The sequence below is a fragment of the Salvelinus alpinus genome, chromosome 31, assembly GCF_045679555.1.
Source record: "Salvelinus alpinus chromosome 31, SLU_Salpinus.1, whole genome shotgun sequence".
Lineage (NCBI taxonomy): Eukaryota > Metazoa > Chordata > Actinopteri > Salmoniformes > Salmonidae > Salvelinus > Salvelinus alpinus.
Window position 1 is genome coordinate 18145238 of NC_092116.1, and position 14631 is coordinate 18159868.

The following is a 14631-nucleotide window of genomic DNA, read 5'->3' on the forward strand; positions in this document are numbered from 1 at the left end:
GCAATAAAATGCAAATTAATTATTTAAAAATCATACAATGTGATTTTCTGGATTTTTGTTTTAGATTCCGTCTCTCATAGTTGAAGTGTACCTATGATAAAAATTACAGACCTCTACATGCTTTGTAAGTAGGAAAACCTGCAAAATCGGCAGTGTATCAAATACTTGTTCTCCCCACTGTATATGCATATAGAAATATCCATTAATTTAGTTAATAACAAAGTATACATGTTCCAAATGAGTTATAATAGGTCGGCCAATCAAATATAAACCAAGCCACTCCTCAGTAAAAGGCATATGACAGCCCGCTTGGAGTTTGCCATAAGGCACCTAAAGGACTCTCAGACCATGAGAAACAAGGTTCTCTGGTCTGATGAAACCAAGATTGAACTCTTTTGCCTGAATGCCAAGCATCACGTCTGGAGGAAACCTGGCAACATCCATACGGTGAAGCATGGTGGTGGCAGCATCATGCTATGGGGATGTTTTTCAGCGGCAGGGACTGGGAGACTCGTCAGGATCAAGGGAAAGATGAACAGAGCAAAGTACAGAGAGATCCTTGATGAAAACCTGCGCTCAGGACCTCAGACTGGGGCGAAGGTTCACCTTCCAACAGGACAACGACCCTAAGTACACAGCCAAGACCATGCATGGAACACTTCTGTATGGGTTCATATCAGTAGAAGTCAATCTGAATGTGGTTTACAGGAAACTGACTACCGAATAGTAGTATAAACTTTTCATTACATTTCATTATAGTACAACGGTCTGATTTTCATTTTCACTACAGTACAACGGTTTGATTTGTTTGATCTTAGCTAGCTACATAGCCGTCTTTGCATCAAACATAATTGTGTAGTTATTGAGGTTCGCCAGCCAGCTATTTTCGCCCTAACGTAACGCAACGTAGCCAACACTGCTAGCTAGCTAGCTTGCCACCGAATAGCAGCATTGTAGAAACGAGTGCATTACAACCGAACGACTTGATCAGTGTAGTGTTGGCTGACTACACAGTTGTCTTTGCTATCTTTGATTTGTATTTGTTCGATCTTAGCTAGCTACTTAGCTGGCTACATAGCCGTCTTTGTATCGGTGATAATTGTGTAGTTATCAAGGTTCGCTAGCCAGGTATTCTCGCCCTAACGTAACGTAACGTAACGTAGTCAACCCTGCTAGCTAGCCAGCTAGCCACCGATTAGCAGCACTGTAGAAACGATTACATTACAACGGAACGACTTGACTTGTGTAGTGTTAGCTAGCTACATAGTTTTCTTTGCTATCTTTTTATCTAAGATAATTGTGTAGCTTTGAGTAATTATCGGTTAGCTAGCCAGCTATTTTTCGCCTGCCGCGCTGCCGTCCTCCTACCTAGCCAACACTGCTAGCTAGCCAACTTCTACCGAATAGCAGCACTGTAGAAACTTACATTACAACGGAACGACTTGATTAGCGTAGTGTTAGCTAGTTGTCTTTGCTGTCCTTGTATCCATGATAATTGTGTAGTTTAGAGAAATTTAGTGAAATTGTCGAGGTTACCTAGCCAGCTTCACTTTCAACAACGTAGCCACTGCTAGCCAGGCTACTTCACCAGCCAGCAGTACTATATCATTTTAGTCAATAAGATCTTGTATTTTATTTTTATTTTTTTGCAACGTAAGCTTAACTTTCTGAACACTCGAGACGTGTAGCCCACTTGTCATTCTAATCTCCTTTGCATTAGCGTAGCCTCTTCTGTAGCCTGTCAACCATGTGTCTGTCTATCCCTGTTCTCTCCTCTCTGCACAGACCATACAAACGCTTCACACCGCGTGGCCGTGCCCACCCTAACCTGGTGGTCCCAGCCCGCACGACCCACGTGGAGTTCCAGGTCTCCGGTAGCCTCTGGAACTGCCGATCTGCGGCCAACAAGGCAGAGCTCATCTCAGCCTATGCGTCCCTCCAGTCCCTCGACTTCCTGGCACTGACGGAAACATGGCTCACCACAGATAACACTGCTACTCCTACTGCTCTCTCTTCGTCTGCCCACGTGTTCTCGCACACCCCGAGACCTTCTGGTCAGCGGGGTGGTGGCACCGGGATCCTCATCTCTCCCAAGTGGTCATTCTCTCTTTCTCCCCTTACCCATCTGTCTATCGCCTCCTTTGAATTCCATGCTGTCACAGTTACCAGCCCTTTCAAGCTTAACATCCTTATCATTTATCGCCCTCCAGGTTCCCTTGGAGAGTTCATCAATGAGCTTGATGCCTTGATAAGCTCCTTTCCTGAGGACGGCTCACCTCTCACAGTTCTGGGTGACTTTAACCTCCCCATGTCTACCTTTGACTCATTCCTCTCTGCCTCCTTCTTTCCACTCCTCTCCTCTTTTGACCTCACCCTCTCACCTTCCCCCCCTACTCACAAGGCAGGCAATACGCTTGACCTCATCTTTACTAGATGCTGTTCTTCCACTAACCTCATTGCAACTCCCCTCCAAGTCTCCGACCACTACCTTGTATCCTTTTCCCTCTCGCTCTCATCCAACACTTCCCACACTGCCCCTACTCGGATGGTATCGCGCCGTCCCAACCTTCGCTCTCTCTCCCCCGCTACTCTCTCCTCTTCCATCCTATCATCTCTTCCCTCTGCCCAAACCTTCTCCAACCTATCTCCTGATTCTGCCTCCTCAACCCTCCTCTCCTCCCTTTCTGCATCCTTTGACTCTCTATGTCCCCTATCCTCCAGGCCGGCTCGGTCCTCCCCTCCCGCTCCGTGGCTCGACGACTCATTGCGAGCTCACAGAACAGGGCTCCGGGCAGCCGAGCGGAAATGGAGGAAAACTCGCCTCCCTGCGGACCTGGCATCCTTTCACTCCCTCCTCTCTACATTTTCCTCTTCTCTCTCTGCTGCTAAAGCCACTTTCTACCACTCTAAATTCCAAGCATCTGCCTCTAACCCTAGGAAGCTCTTTGCCACCTTCTCCTCCCTCCTGAATCCTCCTCCCCCTCCCCCCCCCTCCTCCCTCTCTGCAGACGACTTCGTCAACCATTTTGAAAAGAAGGTCGACGACATCCGATCCTCGTTTGCTAAGTCAAACGACACCGCTGGTTCTGCTCACACTGCCCAACCCTGTGCTTTGACCTCTTTCTCCCCTCTCTCTCCAGATGAAATCTCGCGTCTTGTGACGGCCGGCCGCCCAACAACCTGCCCGCTTGACCCTATCCCCTCCTCTCTTCTCCAGACCATTTCCGGAGACCTTCTACCTTACCTCACCTCGCTCATCAACTCATCCTTGACCGCTGGCTACGTCCCTTCCGTCTTCAAGAGAGCGAGAGTTGCACCCCTTCTGAAAAAACCTACACTCGATCCCTCCGATGTCAACAACTACAGACCAGTATCCCTTCTTTCTTTTCTCTCCAAAACTCTTGAACGTGCCGTCCTTGGCCAGCTCTCCTGCTATCTCTCTCAGAATGACCTTCTTGATCCAAATCAGTCAGGTTTCAAGACTAGTCACTCAACTGAGACTGCTCTTCTCTGTATCACGGAGGCGCTCCGCACTGCTAAAGCTAACTCTCTCTCCTCTGCTCTCATCCTTCTAGACCTATCGGCTGCCTTCGATACTGTGAACCATCAGATCCTCCTCTCCACCCTCTCCGAGTTGGGCATCTCCGGCGCGGCCCACGCTTGGATTGCGTCCTACCTGACAGGTCGCTCCTACCAGGTGGCGTGGCGAGAATCTGTCTCCTCACCACGCGCTCTCACCACTGGTGTCCCCCAGGGCTCTGTTCTAGGCCCTCTCCTATTCTCGCTATACACCAAGTCACTTGGCTCTGTCATAACCTCACATGGTCTCTCCTATCATTGCTATGCAGACGACACACAATTAATCTTCTCCTTTCCCCCTTCTGATGACCAGGTGGCGAATCGCATCTCTGCATGTCTGGCAGACATATCAGTGTGGATGACGGATCACCACCTCAAGCTGAACCTCGGCAAGACGGAGCTGCTCTTCCTCCCGGGGAAGGACTGTCCGTTCCATGATCTCGCCATCACGGTTGACAACTCCATTGTGTCCTCCTCCCAGAGCGCTAAGAACCTTGGCGTGATCCTGGACAACACCCTGTCGTTCTCCACCAACATCAAGGCGGTGGCCCGTTCCTGTAGGTTCATGCTCTACAACATCCGCAGAGTACGACCCTGCCTCACACAGGAAGCGGCGCAGGTCCTAATCCAGGCACTTGTCATCTCCCGTCTGGATTACTGCAACTCGCTGTTGGCTGGGCTCCCTGCCTGTGCCATTAAACCCCTACAACTCATCCAGAACGCCGCAGCCCGTCTGGTGTTCAACCTTCCCAAGTTCTCTCACGTCACCCCGCTCCTCCGCTCTCTCCACTGGCTTCCAGTTGAAGCTCGCATCCGCTACAAGACCATGGTGCTTGCCTACGGAGCTGTGAGGGGAACGGCACCTCAGTACCTTCAGGCTCTGATCAGGCCCTACACCCAAACAAGGGCACTGCGTTCATCCACCTCTGGCCTGCTCGCCTCCCTACCACTGAGGAAGTACAGTTCCCGCTCAGCCCAGTCAAAACTGTTCGCTGCTCTGGCACCCCAATGGTGGAACAAACTCCCTCACGACGCCAGGACAGCGGAGTCAATCACCACCTTCCGGAGACACCTGAAACCCCACCTCTTCAAGGAATACCTAGGATAAAGCAATCCTTCTGCCCCCCCCCCCCCCCCTTAAAAGATCTAGATGCACTATTGTAAAGTGGCTGTTCCACTGGATGTCATAAGGTGAATGCACCAATTTGTAAGTCGCTCTGGATAAGAGCGTCTGCTAAATGACTTAAATGTAAATGTAAATGTATGCAGGAGTGGCTTCAGGACAAGTCTCTGAATGTCCTTGGGTGGCCCAGCCAGAGTCCGGAATGGAACCCGATCAAACATCTCTGGAGAGACCTGAAAATAGCTGTGCAGTGACGCTCCCCATCCAACCTGACAGAGCTTGAGAGAATCTGCAGAGAAGAATGGGAGAAACTTCCCATACAGGTATGCCAAGCTTTTAGTGTCAAACTCAAGAAAACTCGAGGCTGTAATCGCTGCCAAAGGTGCTAAAACAAAGCACTGAGAAAGGGGTGAAATTACATATTTCACTATTTTTTCATTTTTTTTGGCTAAAATGTCTAAAAACCTGTTTTTGCTTTGTCATTATGGGGTATTGTGTGTAGATTGATGAGGGGGGAAAACTTTTTTTTATTCCATTTCAGAATATGTCTGTGATGTAACAAAATGTGGAAAAAGTCAAGCGGTCTAAATACTTACCGAATGCACTGTCAACACCTGTATGTAAAAAGGATGGTTTTATGTAAAATACAACATAAAAAATACAGCAAATTCCACTTTTAAACATAAACAGGCACTACACTCTTGTTTAATTAACAGACTGAAATAAAGAGAGAAGTGTAATATTTCAAGAAAAAGCAAGACCATCAACAATAACAGAGGAAAGCATATGAGCCACCAAAAGCTAAAAAATGTCAACTTACAAAACAATAACATTCAGCATTTGTGAAATTCCATTCAGTGACATTAAACTCAGTAAACACTATCATATATCAATGGCAAAAATTCTAAATCATAAAAAAATTTGCACAGTGTACAGTTCATACTGTTATGATCACACAGATGATTCAGTCTGTTCGATGACATCATCAGATCGTATCTGGTCTTGAGGAGATTTGACTGTTGAACATAAATCTACAGGAATGGAACGGATGGAAGCATTAGAGTTTTTTGACGCACGGATCCCTTTAGCGGGATCATTTTCATCAACAACCGCTAAATTGCAGAGCGCCAAATTTAAAATAATTTGCTAAAAATATTTCTATTCATGAAATCACAAGTGCAATATAGCAAAACACAGCTTAGCTTGTTGTTAATCCACCTGTCGTGTCAGATTTTGAAAATATGCTTTACAGCGAAAGCAATCCAAGCGTTTGTGTGAGTTTATTGATCACTAGACAAAACATTAAGAATACCTAGCAGCAGTGTAGATTGGTCACGAAAGCCAGAAAAGCAATACAATTAATCGCTTACCTTTGATGATCTTCAGATGTTTGCACTCACGAGACTCCCAGTTACACATTAAATGTTCCTTTTGTTCGATAAAGATAACTTTTATATAAAAAAATCTCCATTTGTTTGGCGCGTTATGTTCAGTATTCCACAGCCTTAGACAGGTCATCAAGGCTTGACGAAAAATCCAAATAGTATCCGTAAAGTTCGTAGAAACATGTCAAACGTTTTAAATAATCAATCCTCAGGTTGTTTTTAACATCAATAAACGATAATATTTCAACCAGACTGTAAACTATTCATTACTGGAGCGAAAGAAAATGTCGAGCAACCAGTGTCGAGCGCATCAACTAATGGAGGGACATCCATGTATCCACTGACGCGTTTTGATAAATCTCGCTAATTTTTCAAAATAAAAGCTTGAAACTATGTCTCCAGACTGTTCACACCCTGAGGAAGCCACAGGAAAAGGAATCTGGTTGATATCCCTTTAAATGGAGGAAAGGCAGGCAATGGAACAGGGATTTTTCTAAATAAGAGTCACTTCCGGGTTGGATTTCCTCAGGTTTTTGCCTGCAAAATCAGTTCTGTTATACTCACAGACAATATTTTGACAGTTTTGGAAACTTTAGAGTGTTTTCTATCCTACTCGGTCAATTATATGAATATTCTAGCATCTGTACCCTAGAAATAGGCAGCTTACAATGGGAACGTTATTTTTCCAAACATAAAAATTCTGCCCCCTAGCTTCAAGAGGTTTTAATTGAACCAACTGCTCTTTAAACTGTACACAGTTATAAATAGTAATCCATCAGCAGTAACTGTAGCCATGTGGTAAAATTATTTTTTATTAACTGGGTGGTTCAAGCCCTGAATGCTGACTGGCTGACAGGTGTGGTAAATCAGACCGTATAACACGTTTTTGTAATATTTATGCCAGATGGTCATGTTAGCCTGTTGATACTTTCACATTGACATGAGGAAGTTAGCTTCATGCTAGCTGAATACCAGTGTTCTCAGAACCACGTTGTGGAGTTGATAATAATATTATTTGAAGAGTGAGTAACGATCAGAATTACATTTTATTTCATGTAAAGCTTCAGTGTGTTGTATTATGTTTCATTTTTGAGTTGTAATTTATATGTTGATATGACATTTCCCCCAGTGCAGTATGGGGGAGATGAGGATCTACTGTTCCATGTGGGGTTAGGGTATCATGTGGGGTCAGGGTATCATGTGGGGCTAGGTTATCATGTGGGGTTGGGGTATCATGTGGGGTTAGGGTATCATGTGGTGATAGGGTATCATGTGGTGATAGGGTATCATGTGGGGCTAGGGTATCATGTGGGGTTAGGGTATCATGTGGGGTTAGGGTATCATGTGGGGTTAGGGTATCATGTGGGGTTAGGGTATCATGTGGGGTCAGGGTATCATGTGGGGTCAGGGTATCATGTGGGGTTAGGGTATCATGTGGGGTCAGGGTATCATGTGGGGTTAGGGTATCATGTGGGGTCAGGGTATCATGTGGGGTTAGGGTATCATGTGGTGATAGGGTATCATGTGGGGTTAGGGTATCATGTGGGGTTGGGGTATCATGTGGGGTTGGGGTATCATGTGGGGTTAGGGTATCATGTGGACAGGGTGTTTGTAACCTAACCCTAACCCTAACCCATATTGATTTATGACCAAATATATTTTTTTGTTTTTCATGCACAATGTCATTTTGTTTTATGGACATCTTGTACTCAGGTATTTGAAATGTTGTAAAGTCCACTCTAACTGTCAACATTGTGGTCTTTGTATTTACTTGTTATTTTATAGAAAGCAGAGCCACTACCGTTTATGCATTTTTCTTTGTACTTATTGTACTCATATTGTTTTTATGCACTTTACTAACACATTTATTTTACTAGATGGTGATTTAGACTGAAATGTACTTTATGGTGACTTGCAGTGATTTCCCTCCTACATTATCCTATTTTAAATGTAAGCTTTGACAGAATATACAACCCCAAATTAGTTTGTGTTCAGTGCTGGGTTACTTTCGCCAGGTTACATTATGAAAACTTTAGTTTGCCTTTTTGTGAGGAAAAGCTTCCATAAAAGACATTTAACAGAAATAGCTGCCCCTGGACACTTTGTCGATTTACATTTGAAATGAACCAATTCATTCCACATTAGTTTTAAAGTGATATAAAAGCATGCCATCTCTAGCTGGATAAACTGATTGTAGATACACTGAAAGAAAGTTCTCACCTCGAGGCCTGCAGCATTTCACCATCAGCATGATGGACACCAGTAGAAAGGGAGACACCACCAGTAGACCACACAGCAGCCTGGGCAGAGAGATGGAGACAACAGAACCTGGAGAGACTAGAAAAACAAATGTTTTACCATCAAGACAAAAACATACACAGTAACTCTCTCACACACACAGACAGCTCTTCTCACTTCTCACTGTCACCCAGCTCTCTGGTGATTCTCCCTTGTCAGGGTATTTGCATTTGTAGAATCCTTCATCTGACTTGGATACTGCAGGGATGGTCATCTCTCCTGTGGTCTCATTCTTGATGAGTACTCCATCTTTGTAGAAATCAGCTTTGATGTTTGAGCTTGTTGTCCAGTATTTGCATCGCAGAGTCACAGAGTCTCCTTCAGTCACGGGATGGACAGGGCTCTCCAGGATCATATCACCAGCTGTTTAACATAATATATAAATAATACTGTAAATCTGCATACTGGAGTCATCACCCTCAAAATAGTATGATCTTGTATTTTATAAGAGATGAAATTCAGTTACAGAATTGAACATCCTATCATACATTGAAATGTTGTTTTTTTTGTGTGAATGTCGTACAACAGACGTACCATCCACTGTGATGTTGACAGCATTACTGTACTCTCCTGATCCAGACTCACACCAGAACACTCCACTGTACCATGTGTATGTGGACCTGATGGGACATGTGGACCCTGTTATTGATCCCCAGTTAGAGACACACCCTGACTCTACTCCTCTCTCTGTGTATCTCATCAGTCTCCATTCAGTAGAGTTCCCCTTCTCCTCACAGCTCAGTGAGAGAGACTTTGATCTAAAGTGTTGAGTTGTGTTGGGACTTATTCTGAGAGACACTGAAGGTTGCCGATCTGAAACAAAGAGAGACAGAGTCAAACCTTTAGTTAAATAATATATATTATACACATGAGGGGGACTTAAATATGTTTCAATGCAGTTAGTTACCTCCTGACCAGAGAAACTGAGGTTCACTGTAGAGTGTGTCATAGACTGGGTCTCCTCTCCCAGCTCTACACACATATCCTCCTGTGGGAGTAGGACCAGCAGGGATCAGAGTGTAGGACTCTTCACTAGTCCCATTGTCAGATAGGGGCTGTAGAGAGTAAGACTTGTCTAATAGGGAGGGTAACCCAGCTCTGTAGGGAACAGTCCTGTACCAGGAGAATCTCCAGCCTGTAGATGTCCTGTCAACTTCACAGCTCAGAGACACTGAGTCTCCAGGGTTCAGCCACTGAGGAGAGATACTCAGGACAGGTTGTGGCTGATCTGTGATTAGGCAGAGGACACGTTTAAAACTTTCAATCTAAGAAAGTATTCTCGTTGCCCATGGAGACGTTTACATGATTAGATATACTTACCAGTCACATCCAATTGTACAGCATCATTGATCGTGGAGAGCATGTTTCGCCACTGTTAGACATGTAGACAGGACTGATTCTGTACTCAGGCTTTGTGTTAAAGGGGATCACTGACTGACTATTCTTATACCATCTGTAGTTCCAGTCTGTCTCCTCCCCCCTGTATGTCACTCACTGTCGCTTTGGAAAGAGCTGTGAGAGAAGAGCATAAAATTGCATCAAATGAATCAGATGATTTGAACATTATTTGATACACATCGTGTGGATTCATTTCCAACAGTTCAGCTGTTGTTGTAGAGTTTTGATAAAAGTACATTTTAGGTGTACAACAGTTGCTGCCAAATATATTGGCACCCTTGCACTTTTCTTAAATAATTCCCTATTTCTTCTAAAATAAGTTGATATTTACTGTCAGTATAGCTGAGCAGGGCTGAAACATAGATTTGCAGATTAGACACATGCTATACATTACTTAATCTGGATACAAGTAGCTATTTCAAATGACTCTTTAAAGAAAGGTTTTCTCAGAATTTGACATGTTCAGTTAGTGAACCATGTGTGTGGTGGTGTCGGGTTAGAGTGATGAAATGCAGAAAAATACATTCTGATTATTTATTCACCTTGAGTGTTCCACAGATGAAAAATGCACAAAGCACTTAAACACAGAAAGAGAGACGGAGAGGGAGAACGAGAGAGAAAAGAGAAATAGAGAGAGCAAGAAAAAGAGAAATAGAGAGAGTGAGAAAGAGAGAGAGTTAAAGAGGGAGAAAAACAGAGAGAACTGACTAAATTACATTGACAGACTGAGAACAGGAATTGAGCTAGAAGACCAAAACTATACAATTTTATTGAATCTAAAAATATATTTGGTAAAAAACTACACAATGTATATAGATGTGTGATGTTTCTCAGGCTCATGCAACAATCAAATTAGAAGCTGCAGTGACCATCAACTCCATTCCTCTCTAAACACAGTGTAACCAAACAAAGTCATCATCTGATGACATATGTATTGTGCATGGTTGACATACTTCATATTCTATAAATGAAACAATCTCTCGTCCAATAAATGAACTGTGTTCCATTCTGAGCCGCTGGTAAGTGACTGAAGACACCAGCGTTTCATCTGGACCGGAACCCTACATTTCCTGTGGCTGTGACACAAATGGGTCTTTGTCAGAATTAGAAAGCTACAGATCCTTAAAGAGAAACAGAAAAAATGTGCATCTGATGTCATGTTCATCTTGACTCAACTTCCTCTTTCTGTAAAAGGAGAAGACACAGCAACACTGTGGTCTTATTGTTGGTGGAAGAGAGAACTAACAAAACTAAAGTAATGATCTGAGGAAGGAGCATTGATGATAAAATTATATTTGTGCAAAAGGGAACATTGCATTGACCATACCCGGTCATGTTTACATTTTCAGTAGAATCTTTAATGGCAGTAGGAGAGGTGGAGAGGTGTCAAAGGGTTGACTTCATGGTTTAGGAGCTATTTAGAAGTTAGCTGTGTGTGAAGATTATTGGTTACAAGGCAGGTCTGTCAACTGTTCAGAGGAATAACACAGGAAATGAGTTATCAGACTGCAGTGGAGGCTCCTCAGAAGAGCAAGGGGAGGACAATCCTCCTCAGTTAATTTCATAAAAATACATATTTTAAAACATTTAAAAAGTGATCCTTTTTAGATAAAATAATATTAAATATATTCATGTTACCAATAATTGTTTAAAACACACTGTTTCGTAATGGTCTACAGTAGTCTCAACAACACTCTGTAGGGTAGCACATGGTGTAGCCAGAGGACAGCTAGCTTCCGTCATCTTCTGGGTACATTGACTTTAATACAAACCTTAGGAGGCTCATGGTTCCAACCCATTCCATAAACCTACACAGTAATTATGACAACTTCTGGAGGATGTTCTCCAACTTATCAGAGTCCTTGCAACATGAACTGACATATTGTCCACCCAATCAAAGGATCAGAGTATTAATCTAGAACTGAAAGCATAAGCTACAGCTAGCTAGCACTGCAGTGCATAACATGTGGTGAGTAATTGACTCAAAAAGAGATAAAGACAATAGTTGAACAGTTTTGAACAAATTAATTTCTTCCAAAATTAAGGAGAAGCAAGAGCGAGACAGAGAAATTTAGTTTAAAAAAAATCACGTTCAGTTTCACTTACTTAGCTAGCAAATGCAGCTAGGTAGTTTAGCCTACTGAAACACCCTGCTCAAACAGAGGGATGCTATGTTAGCTAGCTGGCTATGACTAGAACTCTTCCAATTCAAGATAAACTTTTGGTTTTACTAATTTATTGCCACCGGGGCCAGCTGGTGTAATCGCTAAACTGCTTACTGACTGTACACTGTAACGTTACTGCATGATTGAAGCAGGTTTACTGACGCTTTAGTTCTATTAGCTATGTTGACTATCACGTTACTTTAGCTAATCAAATCAAATCAAATCAAATTTATTTGTCACATACACATGGTTAGCAGATGTTAATGTGAGTGTAGCGAAATGCTTGTGCTTCTAGTTCCGACAATGCAGTAATAACCAACAAGTAATCTAACCTAACAATTCCACAACTACTACCTTATACACACAAGTGTAAAGGGATAAAGAATATGTACATAAAGATATAAGAATGAGTGAATGGCATAGGCAAGATGCAGTAGATGGTATAGAGTACAGTATATACATATGAGATGAGTAATGCAGGGTATATAAACATAAAGTGGCATAGTTTAAAGTGGCTAGTGATACATGTATTACATAAAGATGGCAAGATGCAGTAGATAATATAGAGTACAGTATATACATATACATATGAGATGAGTAATGTAGGGTATGTAAACATTATATTAAGTGGCATTGTTTAAAGTGGCTATTGATACATTTTTACATAATTTCCATCAATTCCCATTATTAAAGTGGCTGGAGTTGAGTCAGTATGTTGGCAGCGGCCACTAAATGTTAGTGGTGGCTGTTTATATGGTTACAACAATATGGTTACAACAATGTAGGCTGTGTGTAGCGGTTATGACATGGTTTGGCTTGTAATTTTTTTTTTGCCTTGTCACATACAACTGATGTGTTGTGCATTGAAGTCCACAAGCGAAGAGAAAAGGTGAGAGGAGGAGAGCACATAGATGCAAGAAGGAATACAACGTGGTTGCTATGAAAGTGACCCATGTTTGCACATGATCAGGGGTGTATTCATTCCACCGATTCTGTTGAAAAACATTTCTTAAACGGAAGCAAACGGGGATAAACATACCTGAATTCTTCCAAAAAACTCTTCTCGTTTGCAACTGCAGGATTAATGATTACACCCTAGATCAACTAGATTTAGGCCAGAGTGTGTCACTGTCTGTCACCTCAAAATCGTCATAGGGTAGCAACCTCATGATGGGTATAGGGAAAATGTTTGTATCATGTAGTAGCGTAAACCTATCGTTGTTATATTGACCTGGGTGAATGGAATATGAATGACAGTCATCCAACATGCTGTCATAGAAATAAGGCCATGCTCATAAGGAAAGAAATCATCCTCCCTCATCTTAAACGGCTCAGACCGCCACTGTCAGTGATAGATTAAATGTAAAGGAGAAATGAATATGACAAGTGAACTACAGTATACTGTATGCTAAAATAACATTGGCATCCATCTCTCTGATAAACACAGAAAGCCCCATACACCTTTTCATGTAAAGGCCTGTTCACCATTTTGACATCTACAACCCTCTCCATTTGTCTCTCTCTGACCACAGTGGAAAAAAACAGCTTCACACACTCCACCCTCCTTCACAAACCCTCACTGCTAAAGAGGAAGAGATCAAACCATAACCACTCAACTCCTCTCTGTTTGAGCAGGGTTGTTGGTTTGTGGTAACTATAACAAACCAGTGTAGGGTTTCTCAGGCTTTGTGCACAGCATTTTATGTCTTGAGAGGCATACACACAAACAACCGATTTAAGTGGTCCAACCTTTGTTTGAATGGTCAAAAAGGTTCCAAACATACAGTGGGGAGAACAAGTATTTGATACACTGCCGATTTTGCAGGTTTTCCTACTTACAAAGCATGTAGAGGTCTGTAATTTTTTATCAGAGGTACACTTCAACTGTGAGAGACGGAAACTAAAACAAAAATCCAGAAAATCACATTGTATGATTTTTAAGTAATTAATTTGCATTTTATTGCATGACATAAGTATTTGATACATCAGAAAAGCAGAACTTAATATTTGGTACAGAAACCTTTGTTTGCAATTACAGAGATCATACGTTTCCTGTAGTTCTTGACCAGGTTTGCACACACTGCAGCAGGGATTTTGGCCCACTCCTCCATACAGACCTTCTCCAGATCCTTCTTTCACATCCCTAAATTTGTCTAAATCAGAATGAATCATACTATTTCATCACAGTACATGAAGTGAACAATGGTTTACATTTTTTAAACATTACTGACTCCCAAACGTGGTGTGCAGGCCACGTACTGTATGTCTATGTGCACTGAGGCGTGAGCTCCCATTACCCACAGACATGACAGACACTGACAGACATGGAGCAGAGATGCACAAATGACAAATAAAGGAAACATTAATATATGGAAATAAACTAAATGTATTTCTGTAAGTGTAGCGAGAGTTCATGTCCACCTGAACATCATATCCACTTGGAGGATTGCAAACGTGGAAATTACTGCATTTAAATATTAAAGTTAAATGCACCAATAACTTGACCAAACATTTCCTCGACACATGATTGGACTTGCGCACAGTAAATACTCATCATACTGGTAAAATTGGAAAAGAACAACAATATATTTGGAGAAATTCATTACTAAATACATGGGGAAAACATGAACGCGCCAAACTATTTATAAATATGTCTCCTTTTAACTGAAACACATTCTCAGCC

General features: G+C 42.5%; 2 protein-coding genes across 2 annotated transcripts; one reads left to right on the forward strand and one right to left on the reverse strand.

The window, feature by feature from the left end:
• The first annotated feature begins 724 nt into the window (after positions 1–724).
• Positions 725–4839, forward strand: LOC139561665 (uncharacterized). The gene is made up of 3 exons (XM_071378913.1): positions 725–2097; positions 2211–2291; positions 3218–4839. The coding sequence occupies exon 3, from the start codon at positions 3938–3940 to the stop codon at positions 4685–4687; it is 750 nt and encodes a 249-aa protein (XP_071235014.1). The 5' UTR covers positions 725–2097; positions 2211–2291; positions 3218–3937; the 3' UTR covers positions 4688–4839.
• A 484-nt stretch (positions 4840–5323) lies between these two features.
• On the reverse strand, positions 5324–9412 carry LOC139561667 (low affinity immunoglobulin gamma Fc region receptor III-A-like). Its single transcript, XM_071378914.1, has 5 exons — positions 9293–9412; positions 8920–9198; positions 8503–8748; positions 8308–8424; positions 5324–5733 (listed from the first exon to the last, which is right to left on the reverse strand). Exons 2-5 carry the CDS (start codon positions 9083–9085, stop codon positions 5654–5656), a joined length of 609 nt encoding a protein of 202 aa, XP_071235015.1. The 5' UTR covers positions 9086–9198; positions 9293–9412; the 3' UTR covers positions 5324–5653.
• Between the last annotated feature and the right edge of the window lie 5219 nt (positions 9413–14631).